Consider the following 18,196-nt stretch of genomic DNA (forward strand, 5'->3'; position numbering starts at 1 on the left):
CTGCTGACAGAGCTGTGTCTTCTGCACATTTGTTGGTCTCCTATTTAAAGCCACGTCAGTTTTGTAAGCTGTGTGTAATGCTTTCACCTGACCTGTTTCTATGTCCCTGTGTTCCTCTCGTTCAGAGCCAGCGTGGTTAAGGGTGGTGGTTTGGAGCGGTGGACTCTGATCGGGAGAACCAGGTTCGATTCCCCACTCCTCCACATGAGCGGCGGAGGCTAATCTGGTGAACTGGGTTTGTTTCCCCACTCCTGCACACGAAGCCAGCTGGGTGACCTTGGGCTGGTCACAGCTCTCTTAGAGCTCTCTCAGCCGCACCTACCTCACAGGGTGTCTGTTGACGGGAGGGGAAGGTGATTGTAAGCCAGTTTGATTCTTCTTTAAGTGGCAGAGAAAGTCGGCATGTAAAAGCCAACTCTCCTCCTCCTCCTCCTCCTCCTCCTCCTCCTCCTTCTTCTGTTAGCAATTTGGATAAGATCTGCTGACAGGCCTGTGTCTTCTGCACATTTGTTGATCTCATATTTAAACCATGTAAATTTTATAAGCCGTGGTGAATACTTTCATCTGAACCGTTTCTATGTTCCTGTGTTCCTCTCATTCTCCCCGAATGTTAGAATTCAAGGGCAACCAATGAAGTTGACAGGCAGGCAGTTCTGGACAGACAAAAGGAAGAGCTTCGTTACGAAACAGCTAATTGATCTGTGGGGCAGTTTTTGCTAGATTAGATGATTTGAGAATAGGATTGGACAGATTCATGGGGAAGGAGTGAAGGACAGCTGCATCCGTGGATGTTAGCCGTGGTGGCTTGATGGAACCTACAAGTTCAGAGGCCGTCTATCTGACTGCCAGTGGCTGGGAGGCAACAACACACACCTAAATTTTAAGAGGTCATCTTGGGGGGGGGGGTCTTCTGGATGCAAGTGAGGCCCTGGAGGGAATCTTCATCTGGGGAAGACTGTGGGGACTCTGAACCACACTGGATGGGATCAGAACATGGGTCATCCTAAAAAATCTTTATTGCCTTCTGTGGAACTCCCTGCCCCAGGATGTAGTGATGTTTGCCAACTTGGAAGGCTTTAAGAGAGGTGTGGCCATGTTCATGGAGAAGAGGGCTATTCATGGCTACTAGTAGAAATGGATACTAGTCATGATACGTACCTATTCTCTCTAGGATCAGAGGAACAGGCCTATTATATGAGGTGCGGTGGAACGCAGGCAGGACAATGCTGCTCCAGCTGTCTTGTTTGTGGGCTTCCTAGAGGCACCTGGTTGGCCACTGTGTGAACAGGATGCTGAAGTTGATGGGCCTGGGTCTGATCCAACAGGGCTTTTCTCCCTGCCCCAGGATGTGGTGATGGCAGCAAACTTGGAAGGCTTTAAGAGGGGGGTGGATATGTTCATGGAGGAGAGGGCTATCCATGGCTACTAGTCAAAATGGATGCTAATCATGATGGATACCTGTTCTCTCTAGGATCAGAGGAGCAGGCCTATTATATTAGGTGCTGTGGAGCACAGGCAGGATGGTGCTGCTGCAATGGTCTTGCTTGTGGGCTTCCTAGAGGCACCTGGTTGGCCACTGTGTGATCAGACTGCTGGACTTGATGGACCTTGGTCTGATCCAGCATGGCCTTTCTTATGTTCTTATGATTACTGAGCTCCGGCTTTTGCTGCTGAGGTCCACGTGCCAGTAGATTGTAGGACTTTCTCTGTTTTGAAGTCACTCCTACAGCTTTGCGCTTTGTCTCTCCAGCAGGGCTACGGCGAAGGCTCGCATTACGGAGAGCACAGGGACCTCCCGTCTCATAACAGCATATCTTCGTCACCATTCCTGGGGTCTGGAATCGTAGGTAAGTGCCACCTGTGTGTGTGGCTACCCATATAAAATTCGATGTGTGTGTGGGGAGAGAGTCTGATCCCCTTTTGGCTTCAGCCTGTTCCTTCTGGGGAGGGGGCGTGGCTCAGTGGTTGAGCCTCTGCTTGGCATTCAGAAGGTCCCAGGTTCAGTTCCCGGCATCTCCAGTTAAAGGGACTAGGCAAGTAGGTGACGTGAAAGACCCTGGAGAGCGGCTGCCAGTCTGAATAGACAATACTGACTTTGATGGACCAAGGGTCTGATTCAGTAGAAGGCAGCTTTATGTGTTCACATGTTCCCCTCTCACCATGCACGTTTCCTGGCTCCTCTGTGCATTCCTTCAATGCAGGCGTCACTCTGGGTCATAGTGGAAGGGTCTCTTTCCCTCACTTCTGGGCTTGCCTGGGTGTGAGCATTCCTCTCCTGGGCTGCTACAGGGGAAACTCAGTGGTGGAATATCCTCCTCGAATGCACAAGGTCCCAGGTTTGATCCCCAGTGTCTGCTATTAAAGGATTTCCAGTGCCCGATTTTGGGGAAGATTTTTCTCTGTTTGGAACTCAGGAAAACTCCTGCCAATTAGACTCAGGAAAACTCCTGCCAAAACTGCTGCTCAATGCAGGAGATTCACAACTACCTCCCGCACACACACCCCAGTGACCCCTGCTCCATGCCCAAAAGATGCCCAAGATGCCCTCCCTCTCATCATCTGCCTAAGGTCATAGAATCAGCATTGCTGACAGATGGCCATCTAGCCTCTGCTTATACACCTCCAGGGAAGGAGAGCTTACCACCTCCAGAGGAAGCCTGTTCCACTGAGGAACTGCTCTAACTGTTAGAAAGTTCTTCCTCATGTCTAGACGGAAACTCTTTTCATTTAATTTCAACCCGTTGGTTCTGGTCCGACCTTCTGGGGCAACAGAAAACAACTCGGCACCCTCCTCCATATGACAGCCCTTCAAGTACTTGAAGATGCATATCATATCATCCCTCAGTCTTCTCCTCTCCAGGCTAAACATACCCAGCTCCTTCATTTGTTTGGTTTGGTTTTTGCTTGTTCATTTGTTTGCATTCCACCGAGCGTGGAATGCAGCGGTTGGCCACAATTCAGCGGACGGCTTTTTCGTTAGAAGTAAATGAAATTCGAATTCCAGGCGTCTTGTCCACACAGGGTGGAAGACACCCACAGCTGTAGCTGTTGGTTCCGAAACATGCCTCAAGACGGGACGGAGCGACCCCCTCCGTGCCCTGCCCTTTCCCACCCCCCCAATAGAAAAGAGGTAAAGGAAGACCCCCAGAATGTCAGAAAAGCAGAGGTGTGTAGTATCAGAGTCCAACAACAAGAATTCAAAGAAATTCTTTTCCAGATAAACCAAAGGATATTCGAGTTATGTTTCTCCATATCCTAACGGTTGCTCGAACAAATCTTGCGAGATATTGGGAAAGCAATAAATCCCCTGATTTAAACAGTTGGCTTGATAAGGTTAAAGAAACCTATGCTTTAATTAAGTTGATGTATTATAATAATGATAAAAATATGGAAGAACTGGACTCTCACTGGAATTTAGCAATTTAAAGGATGGAAAAAACACTCCAATGTGTAAATCGCAGAGAGGTAGTGATGTAAGAATCATTTGGATTTTAGAGAAATAGGTAGAGTATTGCTTGGTTCACTGTTAGGGGTATTTTAGTTATATTAGCAGCATGGTTTTAGTTTCTTTTCAAGAATTTGTATTATGAGTATTTTAGTAATGTTATATTTCCATTTTCTTTTATTGTTATATTCTCATTTTCTCTTAATAATTTTTTTTAAAAAAAACAAGAATTCAAAGAAAAAGGGTTTTATCAAAATTGTGTATAAAATTTATGAAAAGTGAAATACAAGAATAGTTAAATTTGTGCCACGACATGACAATCCCTCAAGACTTCGGTATCTACTTTGTGAAAACACTTAACAACTATTTACGAAGTCACACATCAAAAATTGCATTCCTCAGCAAGTGATGATTCTTAACAAATCTGTTAAGTTGCACAGCATAGTTACAGACAGCGAAATTACGAAGGCAGGAATGCCGGCTGATATTTCCCATTTCGATTTCTTCATCGGTCCACACGGCCCATAACTATCAAGACCAAAATTTCCCAGCAGAATCAAAATATGAATAAGCCATCGACGAGAACCAACTGGGTTCACGTTCTCTCCCTCTTAACTTTTTATTTCCAAGCGGCATCTCCCACATTTATCAGCACACTTAACGCATAATATTTACCAGCCCCACGACATTGGGACACAAATTTAATTCTTGTATTTCACTTTTCATAAATGTTATTCACAGTTTTTGTAAAATCCTGTTTCTTCGAATTGTTGACCTCTGGTACTGTGTACCTTTACTTTCCTGCCCGCCCCACCATCTTATCGACTTCATTACTTCGCTTCTTGAACCAGGATAATCCTCGCAAAGGAGTTTAGGGGGGCGGCAGGAGGGAGCAGTTGTGTACGAGATGGTGTGCGCTCCCGTTGTGAATCTTTCCCTTCCCACTTCTTGGTCTTTGTGGCCCTTTTTGTCCTGTTGGGTTTCGGTTGCCGGCGTTCCCGATTTGTCGGTTTCTTTTTACCCGGTTTGTGCGCAGCCGCCGCAAGTGCGGCATTAAAAATTGCATCCGTTTTAACGGGAAATCGGGGAGGGGACAGATACGGGCTCCACCGGCTCCCGGGAAAACAAGATTGGAAGCGGGATTTCAGTCCTGGGAGAGTGAAATCCGGGTAGTACCTCTATTGTATGCAGGGGGTCAGTGTAAAATGATTTTTATTGAGCCCATAGGTGCTCCCCTACCCAACAACAAAGGGGGGGGGGACTTAACCCTGAAAAACAACAGAATTAAGTACCCAAAGGTCAAGAAAAAATAAACATCCAAGGTCAAATTACTGTGTTTAGGCTGTATGGCTAGGCTTGCCAGGTCCCTCTTCACCACCACCACTGGAGATTTTGGGGGTGGGGCCTGAGGAGGGTGGGGTTTGGGGAGGAGAGGGACTTCAATGCCATAGAGTCCGATGGCCAAAGTGGCCATTTTCTGCAGGTGAACTGATCTCTATTGGCTGGAAATCAGTTGTGATAGCAGAAGATCTCCTGCCACCACCTGGAGGTTAGCCACCCTGGTTGACATGTCCCTCTTCGCCACCGGCGGGAGGTTTTTGGGGCAGGGCCTGAGGAGGGCGGGTTGGGGAGGGGAGGGACTTCCATGCCATAGAGTCCAATTGCCAAAGCGGCCATTTTCTCCAGGGGAGCTGATCTCTGTCGGCTGGAGATCAGTTGTAATGGCAGGAGATCTCCAGCTAGTACCTGGAGGTTGGCAACCCTACGTGTGGCCGAAACACATATGGCCAGAGTCTAATTGTGTGATTCTATGTCTAATTGTGTTACATGAGCATGTTGATTTGGTAGGCTTTCGCAGGGCCTTATATGTGTTACTAATAATAAGCCTGTAATAAATATACACATATTTTGTACTGACCTAACCTTTAGATTGCATAACTTTGGGCCTTGGGTGTTTATTTTTTCTTGACCTTTGGGTACTTAATTCTCCCTCACCCAAGCCTTGGTAGACTGGGGAGGGGTTGAGTAAAATAAAACTGGGTGGGCGGAAACTGTTTTACTAGCAAAGATAAGCCCCCGGCAGATCTCTTTCAAGTAATTATTTCTAGCAATTAACTCCTTTGCAGGGCCCTTCTTGCTAATCTAGCCGGCATTGCTGTTTGGACAACGGTTTTAATGGGCCCCACGGTTTCTCTCCCCCACTTGAAAACACCTCCCCCCCCCTCCTTAATCCCTCTGCCTGATCTCGGCTCCCCACCCCACCCCCAGCCCGGGATGGATTTATTGCGTCTGGATTGTCAGTTCTCCTCAAGCTCAACCTCGGCTTGTTTTCCTTAACCACGGTTGAGCGTTCACGCCCCCAGAGCACTGAAAATAGGGTTGCCAATCTCCAGGTAGTAGCTGGAGATCTCCCGCTATTACAACTGATCTCCAGCCGATAGAGATCAGTTCACCTGGAGGAAATGGCTGGTTTGGCCATTGGACTCTATGGCATTGAAGTCCCTCCCCTCCCCAAACCCCGCCCTCCTCTGGCTCTGCCCCAAAAACCTCCCGCCGGTGGCAAAGAAGTAACCCTAACTGAAAACTGTGGTTTCGGGGAGGCCGTGAGCCGGGTGGTGGCGGAGTGGCTCAGGGCAAGGGTCGCTGAACCGTGACATGCTGTAACCACGGTTAAGCGTTGCACCGAGCAAGCCGCGGTTAAGAACAGGGGTCCCCGATCTTTATGAGCCTGCGGGCGTCTTCTGAATTCGGACATAGGGTGGGGGGCGCAACCAGAAATTGGCTGCTGCAGGAGGCGGAGCCACAAACACAGAGGAAGACCGAGCGCAGGGGGAGAAGAGGGGTAATTTAAAAAAAAAAATACCCTGGGAAAGGGGTGGGAGAGAATAAATCAAAACGCTATGGTGGCAGTGGCACTGGAACAATAACCAGTCAGATCTTCGGTGCCCAATCAGAAGCCCTGCTGGGTAAGAGCCCCACTTGGCCCCACCCACTTTCTAAAAACACTTGGTGGGTACCCAAAAGGTGTCGGGTGCCATGGTGACCACAGGCACCATGTTTGGTACCCCGGGTTAAAAAAGTTACCCAGCCTCTCTGCATGCCGTGGGAAACACGCCGGCCTTGCGGGAAGGAAGAAAAAGAGTTGGTTTTTACATGCTGACTTTCTCCACCACTTAAATAAGAATCCAACCAGCTTACAATCACATTCCCTCCTTCTCTCCTCAACAGACACCCTGTAAGGTAGGTGGGGGCTGAGAGAGCTCTAAGAGAGCTGTGACTAGCCCAAGAAGAAGAGTTGGTTTTTAGATGCTGATTTTCTTTACCTTTTAAGGAGAATCAAGACAGTTTACAATCTCCTTCCCTTCCCCTCCCAACAACAGACACCTTGTGAAGTAGGTGGGGCTGATCGAGTTCGGAGGGAACTGTGATTAGCCCAAGGTCACCCAGCTGGCTTCATGTGGAGGAGTGGGGAAACCAACCCAGTTCTCCAGATTAGCCTCCTCCGCTCATGTGGAGGAGTGGGGAATCAAACCCGGTTCTCCAGATCAGAGTCCACCGCTCCAAACCACCGCTCTGAACCACTACACCAAAGCAGCCATTGGGGGACTAAGTCCCATGTGCCGAACTGCAGTGTGACTATGCACCTGGAATCTTAACCGAGGCTAAAGCAAAACGACCGTGTCTAATGCTAACTCTGCTTGAGGATCCCCCGGGCTGCTGAGGTGTGTTTCTTAATTTCGTCTGTCGGTCTACTGCATGCGCCCCCACCCACTTCGAGTCTGCCTGCTTACTCTTCACTGCTACCAGCCCAGTGCCGGGTGCTGTCCGCTACGCCAGCGGCAGGGTGGTGCATGGCAGCTAGCCTCCTAGAGGTCTGTGTTCAGATGCCCCTCTGCTCAACTCTGGAAGCCCCTGGGCAGCCTTTGACAAGCCACTCCCTCCCTCTTCTCTCCCCTCCTTGTCCACCTGACAGGGCTGTTGTGGGCCTGACTGAGAACTTTGGGGGAAAGGCAAGGAAAAGCATATTCAAAGCAAGTTAAATTGTGGGACTCCCTGCCCCAGGATGGGGTGACGGCTGCCCCAACTTGGAAGGCTTTAAGAGGGGAGTGGACATGTTCATGGAGGAGAGGGCGATCCATGGCTACTAGTCAAAATGGATACTCGTCATGATGCATACCTATTCTCTCCAATGTCTGAGGAGCACGCCTATTATAATAGGTGCTGTTGAACCCAGGCAGGATGCTGCTGCAGTCATCTTTTTCTGGGCTTCCTAGAGGCACCTGGTTGGCCGCTGTGTGAACTGATTGCTGGACTTGATGCACCTTGGTCTGATCCAGCAGGGCTTTCCTTATGTTCTTATGGAGGACGGGGCTGTCAATGGCTACTGTTCAAAATGGCTGCTAGTCATGATGCATCCCTATTGTCTCTAGTATCAGAGGATCATGCCTATTATCTTAGGTGCTCTGGAACCCAGGCAGGATGCTGCTGCGGTCATCTTGCTTTTGGGCTTCCTGGAGGCACCTGGTTGGCCCCTGTGTGAACAGACTGCTGGATACTAGTCATGATACGTACCTATTCTCTCTAGGATCAGAGGAACAGGCCTATTATATTAGGTGCTGTGGAACACAGGCAGGATAATGCTGCTACAGCTGTCTTGTTTGTGGGCTTCCTAGAGGCACCTGGTTGGCCACTGTGTGAACAGGATGCTGGACTTGATGGGCCTTGGTCTGATCCAGCAGGGGTTTTCTCCCTGCCCCAGGATGCGGTGATGGTTGCCAGCTTGGAAGGCTTTAAGAGGGGAGTGGACATGCTCATGGAGGAGACTGCTCTCCATAGCTACTAGTAAAAATGGATGCTGGTCATGATGCATCCCTATTCTCTCCAGGATCAGAGGAGCAGGCCTAATATATTAGGTGCTTTGGAACACAGGCAGGATAATGCTGCTGCATTCGTCTTGTTTGTGGGCTTCCTAGAGGCACCTGGTTGGCCACTGTGTGAACAGACTGCTGGACTTAATGGGTCTGGGTCTGATCTAGCAGGCCTCTTCTTATGTTCAACTGATGCAATCTCTGCCCCCCACCCAAGAGTTCACTATTCTATCTATCTCCTCTGGATACCATTCCTCTTCCACAATTGCTTCAGTTCCCCCCCCCCCCCGGCTGCCTGCTTTTCTTTCTTTCTTTACATCCATGCGATTGTCCACTCCGGCACGATTAGCCCGTGCTGCGAATTCCCTTCCCTTCCCCACTTTTCTTTCCTCATCTGTCAAACCACTGCATCCACCTTGCACAAGTAAATGTTCATTTCTAGCATCCCTCTGGGCTTTTTCCCAGTAGCTTTTAAAAAAAAATTAAAATTCTAAGTACAGTACATGGCTGATAGTGTAAACTGGGGTGGGGCAGACAGATTGTGGGGGGGACACAGTAGACCTGGGCGGGCACATTGAGGAGCACCGACGGCCGTTGCAACTTCTTTCCCAGCATAAGTGTGTGTCAGTGTGCTGATTTGAAGGCATCCATGTGTGGACTCGGCACCTGTTCTTCGCTGATGATATTTCCAGGCAAATCTGGGGCGAAGGTAAACTTCCACCAACTTATGAGTGTGTGCGTGTGACTTGTATGTTTGTGGTTTAAAACAAAACTGCTGCTCACCTGGGGAGAGAAGAATTTCAACTCGGGCGAGTAGCTGGTCCGTAAATTGTACCCTCCCACATTCTGGAATACTTGCTTTCTTGCGCATTCGCACGTGTTTGCGCAAGTAAGCAACCGTCCAGAGTGCAGAAGAGGCAAATCTCTGCCTGTCTCGCTAACCATATCAAATGATGACTTGCCAGTCGAACAGGGGGACGGGACCTCTGGGGTAGTGTTTTCCCGCGGGCCCTTTCACAAAACTTCCTTTCCAGGTCCGCAAGTACTCAACAAGGGAGCACGGCTTGTGTGAATCTGCCAACTCCTGTATGCCCTCCGACGCAAGCACATGCCAGGCTTTGAGTCAAAGGAGTTGGGGGGTGTCTAAATGACCCTGACAGTAGGGTTGCCAGCCTCCAGGTAGTAGCTGGAGATCTCCCGCTATTACAACTGATCTCCAGCCGATAGAGATCAGTTCCCCTGGAGAAAATGGCCGCTTTGGCCATTGGGCTCTATGGCCTTGAAGTCCCTCCCCTCCCCAAACCCCGCCCTCCTCAGGCTTTACCCCCAAAACCTCCCGCCGGTGGTGAAGAGGGACCTGGCAACCCTACCTGACAGGGTGAGAACTCCTTTAATAACACAGCAGACAGCCTTCTCTTGACCCATTCTTTCCGATAAAGAGGTTATTTAACTGTTCATCATTCAGCTAATTAATTTATACTGCTAAGAAAGTCTGGATGATGCTGATTGAAAGTGAAAAGTGGAATGTAAACTACTTATTTATATTAGGTGCCGGGGTCTCTTGGACCCCATAATATTTAATGCTATAGAACCCCAATACTTTGCCTGCGTGGTTAACTACTAAAAAATGCCTCTCAGTTTTTTAAAAAAACCTTTTATTTAATTGCAGTAGAAAAGATCCAAGAGGGGCTGTGGCTCAGTGGCAGAGCCTCTGCTTGGCATGCAGAAGGTTCCAGGTTCAATCCCCGGCATCTCCAGTTAAAGGGACTAGTCACTAGGCAAGTAGGTGACGCGAAAGACCTCCGCCTGAGACCCTGGAGAGCCGCTGCCGGCCTGAGGAGACAATACTAACTTTGATGGACCGAGGGTCTGATTCAGTAGAAGGCAGCTTCATGTGTTCATGTGAGTCCAGTGGCACCTTAAAGACTAACAACATTTCTGGCAGGGTACGAGCTCTCGTGAGCCACAGCTCACTTCTTCGGATACCAATTCTTCCGATTATTTAATTGACATTCATCCGACCCGATGCTAGAATTTATAAAGCGCTTTTCCCAAGTACGGGGGGGGGGGATTAAGAGAGCAGGAAATCTGCTCCCCCCCCCCCAGGAACACACTATGTGCGAACACTCCTCAACTTTGCACGTTTTTACAGAAATCAGGACCCGTCACGCACCCCGCAAGATGGCTCTTACTGAGAAGAGCGAGACTCGTCGGGGGTTCACCCGACGGAACTTTCCGGAACGACGTCGTTTCCCCTCCTCTCCGATTCAGGCCCGACGAGCTTTCGTGACGAAAGCAGTCGGTGCTATTTTTGTTAGAAGTTGCCTGGTGGGGGGGTGGGGAGAGAGCTCAAGATGGGGGTGGGGAGAAGAGGGCGATTGTGTGGCAATTTTAGCTCCTAAACCGCTTAGGGGGAAAAAATTAGGTCAGTTAAAAGATTTTGCCCCGCGACCCTTTGACCTCCGGTTTACTTAACGCTAAGCCGCTCGAGTAAACCGGGGAAATGTGGGCGGCGGAGCACCCTTCTGTCACGGAATGGCTGCGCGGGGCTTTCAGTGAGCCTCTTGCGGCTAGGAGAACCCCCCTATCGTGGGCCATGCTGCCGTCTCAAAAGCAGGAAACTCGACGGTGGTTGGGGCTTATTTATTTACTTGGGAGAATCCTAGAGTTGGAAGGGACCCCCAGGGTCATCTAGTCCAACCCCCTGCACAATGCAGGAAATTCACAACTACCTCCCCCCCACACACACACACCCAATGACCCCTACTCCATGCCCAGAAGATGCCCAAGATGCCCTCCCTCTCATCATCTGCCTAAGGTCATAGAATCAGCATTGCTGACAGATGGCCATCTAGCCTCTGCTCAAAATCTTCCAGGGAGGGAGAGCTCACCCCCTCCCAAGGAAGCCTGTTCCACTGAGGAACCGCTCTAATTGATAGAAAGTTCTTCCTAATATCTAGCCAGAAACTGTTTTGATTTAATTTCAACTCGGTTCTGGTCCGACCTTCTGGGGCAACAGAAGACAACTCAGCACCCTCCTCTATACGACACCCCGTCCCCAGCCATTGCTAGTTTTGGGGGGGCTCGCCCTTGCATGTGAATGTCTGCTGAGTCTGTGGCAACCCCCCATTGCTTTGCGAGCAGAGAGCTCCAGATTCAATTCCCAGCATCACCAGTTAAAGGTCCTTGGGCAAAAGCCCTACTCGCCCGAGGCCCTGGAGAGCCAGCTCTGGTTACAGGAGCCGCTACTGAGCTTAGGGTTGCCAGGTCCCTCTTCGCCACTTGCGGGAGGTTTTTGGAGCATAGTCTGTGGAAGGTGGGGTTGGGGGAGGGGAGGGACTTCAATGCCGTAGAGTCCAATGGCCAAAGCAGCCATTATCATGGGAGCTGATCTCTATTGGCTGGAGATACGTTGTAATAGCAGGAGATCTCCAGCTAGTACCCTGAGGTTGACAACCCTAACTGAACTCGAAGGGCCAAAAGGTATGATGTGACACAAACTGAGCGAAAACCTACAGTTCTGCACTTATGCTTTTTATCCAGACGGGCTCCGGCTCCTGCTTCGTGGGCCAGATGCTCCCGAATCTGGTCTCCGACATCTCCAAGTAAAGGATCTCGGTTAAGGGGAAGATCTTTCTCTGCCGGGGACTCCAGTGAGCTATCAGCAAGGGGAATAGTCAACATGGTGGGCCAACAGTATCTGATCCAGTGTAAAGCTGCCCTGGTTGTGGGCTGGGGCATGGCCTCGTGGCCGCAAACACGCTCTGCCTGCAAAAGGGTCTGGGTGTCGTTTCCAGTTAAAGAATCCCGGGTGCTGCGCCTGAAACCATGGTTGAGCGGCTGCCGGTCAGAGTCTGACTCTGTGATAAGGCAGCTTTTGTGTGTTCATCCAACTCATCTGGAAACAACAACTAAGGAAGAGGCCTTGGGAAATCGGGGTTGTCCAAACGACTGCAGGGTGCGACGGAATCGACTCACGTCTTCACATTTGGCTTGGGTGACGTCATTTCCAGAGTACTGCTTCCACTTTCGATCCCGTCCGCTCAGAAAGAGGGGAATTCGGGCTGAAGCAGGTGCCGAGGGCAGGCGCGCGAAACAGTCAAGCGAGCGGAGGCATTTGAGGGCAGAGATGGAAAGAGCGTGGTCTGTTTTGTGCATTTTGAGACACGGGTCATTAATGCCTGGTCGCTTTAACCTCCTTTATTCCCTGTTTCAGCCAGGATCAAATTTTTCAGTATGCACGCTATCTCATTCCTTGGAAGCTCAACGCTGTTTGGACGCAAAACGAATGGCTTTTCCCATTCCTCTTCTGGCCTGAATTATACCGTTGATCCTGGCTCATTCCGGAGTCACAGAGCGTGCATGCTGCATTAGGGGGAAACACAGAAGATTGGCTTCTCTCACAGCCAATCACGAAGCAGTGTGTAAAGAGGCGGGGATCCAAGTGCTTCCTGCTACCTCAGAGCTCTTTCTGAGCAAAAGAAAGGCTTTTTAAAAACGAGGCTTGGATTTCTCTCTCCCCCCCCCCTTCTTTCAGGTAGCTCCATTTTTTGGTTTTTGTTCTTAAAATGCTTTCGTTATGCGGCAGTTGGGTTTGGGGGAAAGGAAATCTTCTCTCACGGTAAGCCAATTAAAGAGCAGCATTTAAAGGGGTGGGACTTGATTTGAGCTTGGGAGGCTGCTTTTCTGTATTCATGGCTCGATTAGCACACCGTTTCGTCCCTGATCATTCAAGCCAATGCATACTTTTTTCCCCAACCCGGGTTACTTTAATGTGCGATGAACCCAGGTCCAAGCAGGGAGATCCAGCCCATGCATAAAAGACCAGTGTTGCAGACGGATTTGATGTTACGGGATTGAAACGCCGGCGGCGTGTTAGTTTCAGTCTCGGTAAAGAAGGACGTTTCGGCGCTTTGGCCGAACGCCTGCGGCGCGCCAGTTACCAGAAGTCTGGTGGGGGTGGGGAGACAGGGATTACCGATGGCTAAGGTCACGGGATCCAATGGGTGGGAGCTCTTGGCTAGCCGATGCAGGTTGCGGCTGTGGCACAGAGTCTGAACCCCTGTCCCCCGGGCAGGAAGTGAAAGGAACTGACTCATTTCAAGATGATTCTGGGTAGGAAACCATATGCTCAGATGAAGAATTCTAGTTTCTCAGGCCAGTCAATGCGTTTATTATGATGTAGCGAAGTTACCATATCAAGGAGGGAGGGAGGGACTCCTCTTGAGGAGGTGTTTCTTACCAGGGTAGCTTCAGAGAAGAGCTTTCCGAAGTGAAAACGAGGTTAAACTTCTCCTCCAGCATGGGAATAAGCTCTCTTTGGTGCCTGGAGAACTATCTCCCCTTCCCATCTATGACCTGGGAGATTTTTGGGATCGCCTATTCCGTGTTTTGGCAGAGAGCCTTCCATGGTTGTATGCAAATTGGCTCACTCATTTGAGAAATCTGTTGGTTCCGCTGGTGCCAAATGTATCCTGACTGTAGTGCCCGGGGGATCTGATTTGTGAGCCTTGCGATAGAAATTGCTGGTCCCACCTAGGATAGTGTTTTGATTGTACCCCAGTTCTGGGGTTAGGTGGTGCCAGAGATGGGCTATGGTTCAGGGGTAGGGCATTTGCTTAGCATGTAGAAGGTCCTGGGTTCAGTCCCCGGCATCTCCAGTTGAAAGGACCAGGCGATGTGAAAGACATCTGCCTGGGACCCTAGAGACCTGCTGCCAGTAGACAGTACTGGCTTTGATGGACCGATTCAGCAGAAGGCAGCTTCATGTGTATCACATCTAAAAACCAGCTTCTCCCTAAGAGCATAAAATCACTGTTTGGGGGGGGGGGAACCACCCATCCCAAATGTTTATGAGTTACCATTATCGAGATAACTGCCTGACCTCAAATGAGCGCGCAGAGAGAGCAGCATGTTGAAAATGCCACAAAACGTTTGAATGGGGAAGCAGGATTCTACCCATGTGGTGGAGGACAGGGCTTTCCCTGGCTACTAGTCAAAATGGATACCAATCCTGATGCAGACCTGTTCTCTCCAGGATCAGAGGACCAGGCCTATTATTATATTAGGTGCTGTGGAACACCGGCAGGACAATGCTGCTGCAGTCATCTTGTTTGTGGGGCTTCCTTGAGGCACCTGGTTGGCTGCTGTGTGAACAGACTGCGGGACTTGATGGGCCTTGGCCTGATCCAGCATGGCCTTATGTTCTTACAGAGGACGGGGCTATCCATGGCTACTAGTCCAAATGGCTACTAGTCATGATGCATACCTATTCTCGTGGAAGAAAAAAAAGGAGGGGAATAAAACCCAACCTAAAAACTGCTTTACTAGGTTGATACCTGCACACATAGTATTTGAGAGACTTATACTAACCAGTATTACAACAAGAACCTATTATACCAGATGTTTGAGTAATTGAGAATAGAATTTACAACATCTACACATGCCTGGTTGGGTTTGAACTGTTTGTATTTGTATTCATTAATGTATTTCTGTAAATGTGTGCAGGGTTTACAAAAGGTTTTAATTAACCACTGATGAAGGCCCCATAGGCCGAAACGATTTGGTATGTGGTTATAGTTATCAGCCTCGGGAAATGCCATTGTGCTATTTTAATGCTTTTAAATAATTTTAACTTTTATATAACGCTTCTAATAAATTATACTTTCAGTATTTATACATAGACTTATATATATTTTCTTTTCACCCAACCTTGGGTATCCAGCATACCTATTCTCTCCAGGATCAGAGGAGCATGCCTGTTATATAAGGTGCTGTGGAACACAGGCAGGATGCTGCTGCTGCAGTCGCCTTGTTTGTGGGCTTCCTAGAGGCCCCTGGTTGGCCACTGTGTGAACAGACTGCTGGACCTGATGGTCCTTGGTCTGATCCAGCAGGGCTTTCCTTATGTTCTTATGGAGGATGGGGCTATCCATGGCTACTAACCAAAATGGATACTAGTCATGATGCATACCTCTTCTCTCCAGGATCAGAGGAGCATGGCTATTACATTAGGTACTGTGGAGCACAGGCAGGACAATGCTGCTGGGGGGCTAAATGGGACCTCGATATTTAGAGGCAGGATACCACCGACAGCCAGGTTTGGGGGTGGGGGTGGCTAACAACAGGTGGAGGCTGAGGTCTGATTGTGGTGCTTACGGGAATTTTTTTTTGGGGGGGAATCTGGGTGGGATTCAGGATTTCTGGTCCCGCCGGCTCCTCTCACACGAGGGGTATTCATGGCTACTAGTAAAAATGGATGCTAGTCATGATGCGTACCTATTCTCTCCAGGATCAGAGGAGCAGGCCTAATATATTGGGTGCTGTGGAACACAGGCAGGACGGTGCTGCTGCAGTCGTCTTGTTTGGGGGCTTCCTCGAGGCGCCTGGTTGGTCTCTGTGTGAACAGACTGCGGGACTTGATGGACCTTGGTCTGATCCAGCAGCGTTTTTTCTTATATTCTTATGTTCACGTCAAAAGGGCATATTAAAAACTAAAATGAATTCAAAACCCTGGGTTTTTAACCCACGCTCCTCAAAAGGCCAAAAGCAAACCACGATCCATGTGATACCTTTTCCTGGGTCCATCCAAAATGGCACAAAACCGGCATATGAGCTTTTGCGTTCTCAGCCTAAGTGTTAAAAAAAAATTTTTTTAAGAGAGGCTGCAACTGGTGAAGCTAAGCAATTCTGGGGCGCTTAGGTGGTCGCTGTGGACAACCCTGAAGGAACTAAGTCGTTGAATGCATTTTTTAAAAAATCTGTGAAATTGGGGGTGCCAGGTCCCTCTTCGCCACTGGCGAAACGTTTCTGTGGCGGAGCCTGAGGAGGGTGGGGTTTGAGGAGGGGAGGGACTTCAATGCCATAGAGTCCAATGGCCAAAGCGGCCATTTTCTCCAGGGGAACGGATCTCTAACGGCTGGAGATCAGTTGTAATAGCAGGAGATCTCCAGCCACCACCTGGAGGTTGGCAGCCCTAATCTCTGGGCTGTATCGTATAACAGAGGAAGATACATCCCATAGCAAAAGGGGAGGCATTCATCCAATCCAATATGATGTATTTTAACTCTGTGTCCCTTGGGAAACTCTGAGCAAGTCCGGGGAAGGAATCTCACCTGGTCCCTGCCCCGCTGCTTTGATTCGTGGCAACCTTGCAGTGCGGGGCACTCACAATCTCTTTTCTTTTTGTTTCCCCTCTCCACCTTTTAGGGAAAGGTACCGAAAGAAGTTCCTACCCGTTTGGGAGAGACCCAGGCATGCCAGCCCTCAATCAGGTGAGAGAAGCATTGCGGCGATCTGGATTGTGAGGTTTTGTTGGCTGTGAACCGTGCGCTTGGGTTCGCTTGGTCCTGGCACGAAGACTTTTGAACATGGAGGCCATGCGAAGCGATGCGCAAAAGGACCTTGCCAAAGAGGGAACCTTTGGCCAGTTTCTGGCCTTCAGCCACCAAGGGCCTCTGGGAGGCTTACAAGTAGGATGTGAAGCCAACAACCCTCCCCCTCTGGATGGCGTCATGGGCATCTTCTGTACCAGGAGGCTCCGTTTTGCCCTGCTGGATGCACACAAACTTCCCACCTGACCCAGTATCCTGTTTCCAGGGGGTGGTCAGCCAGGGGCCTCCTGAAAAACAGACTGCGGAGTAGCCCTCTCCCTCTCTCCTGTTTTGCGACGAAGGTCTTCGTGCCGGTTTTGTGCCGGGCCTGTCGATCCATTCGAAAGATTGTCCTGGGTTTTGAAAATAGTCTCCTTTTTCCCCCGCAAAGCTGTTGCGCTGCTCTTTTGGCTGGGAGGCGGTTCGCCACCACCCTGCCTCCGCATCACGACCCTGGTATTCCTTGGAGGTCTCCCATCCAGATACTGACCAGGGCCGCCCCTGCTTAGCTTCTGAGATCTGACGGGATCAGTAGGGTTGCCAACTCCGGGTTGGGAAATACCTGGAGATTTTTGGGGTGGAGCCTGAGGAGGGTGGGGTTTGGGGAAGGGAGGGACTTCAATGCCATGGAGTCCAATGGCCAAAGTAGCCATTTTCTCCAGGTAAAAAGATCTCTGTTGGCTGAAAATCAGTTGTAATAGCAGAAGATCTCCTGCAACCACCTGCAGGTTGGCAACCCTAGTTGCCAGGTCCGTCTTCGCCACCGTCAGGAGGTTTTTGGGGCAGCGCCTGAGGAGGGGAGGGGAGGGGCTTCAATGCCATAGAGTCCAGATGCCAAAGTGGCCATTTCCTCCAGGGGAACTGATCTTTATCGGCTGGAGATCAGTTGTAATAGCGGTAGATCTCCAGCCAGTACCTGGAGGTTGGCAACCCTAGCCCTATCATAAACAGCCAGCGGCTGGACCGAGGTCATCTAGCGAGGCATGATTTGAACCCTGAACGTCCAGCCCCACAGCTCATTCTCTTAACCTTGCTAGCTCATCGGGGGGGGGGGGGTCTCCGCTTGGCGTGCTTCAAAACAGAGATCCCTTTCCCCCCCTCCCTCCCGGCTGGGCGGCCCACTGCAACGAGACGCGCATGCACCCGAGAAGCACATGCACATGTGAGCTTTCCAGTTCTCTTGTTTAAAAAAAAAAAAACTTTATTAAGAGAAAAAGCAGAGGGGGAGGAAGGAAAGAGAGAACGGAGGTTGTTTAAAAATCCAGGCCAGCCTTGTGGTAATTTGCACCACCCGGCCTTCTCTAAACGGAGGATGTTTTCTTTTTGGGTTCTGAAACAGCTGCACGGGGCCGGCTCTCGGTGCCAGGGTGGATTTAATTTTGAAATAAGGAAACCTGCCAACCAGCCCTGGTGTTTTAATGTTATGATCTGTTTGCCAGGGGGAGAGAAGAGAGACGGTAGAGAGAGGAGTGAACGCTGGGCGGGGAGGGGGCATAAGCAGTCAGAAACTC

General features: G+C 49.9%; 1 protein-coding gene across 9 annotated transcripts in view; it reads left to right on the plus strand.

Moving 5' to 3' along the window:
* Positions 1–18,196, plus strand: part of TCF3 (transcription factor 3) — a 106,138-nt gene that overhangs the window by 44,754 nt on the left and 43,188 nt on the right. For 6 of the 9 annotated variants that reach the window (XM_056845312.1, XM_056845314.1, XM_056845316.1 and 3 more), the window contains exons 4-5: positions 1,751–1,847; positions 16,522–16,586. In XM_056845312.1, the coding sequence (XP_056701290.1) occupies positions 1,751–1,847; positions 16,522–16,586 (162 nt within the window). The remainder of the gene's footprint in view (positions 1–1,750; positions 1,848–16,521; positions 16,587–18,196) is intronic. The other 3 variants (XM_056845313.1, XM_056845319.1, XM_056845320.1) reach the window with 1 other exon arrangement.

The sequence above is a fragment of the Euleptes europaea genome, chromosome 2 (genome assembly GCF_029931775.1).
Source record: "Euleptes europaea isolate rEulEur1 chromosome 2, rEulEur1.hap1, whole genome shotgun sequence".
In the NCBI taxonomy this organism is placed as follows: Eukaryota; Metazoa; Chordata; class Lepidosauria; order Squamata; family Sphaerodactylidae; genus Euleptes; species Euleptes europaea.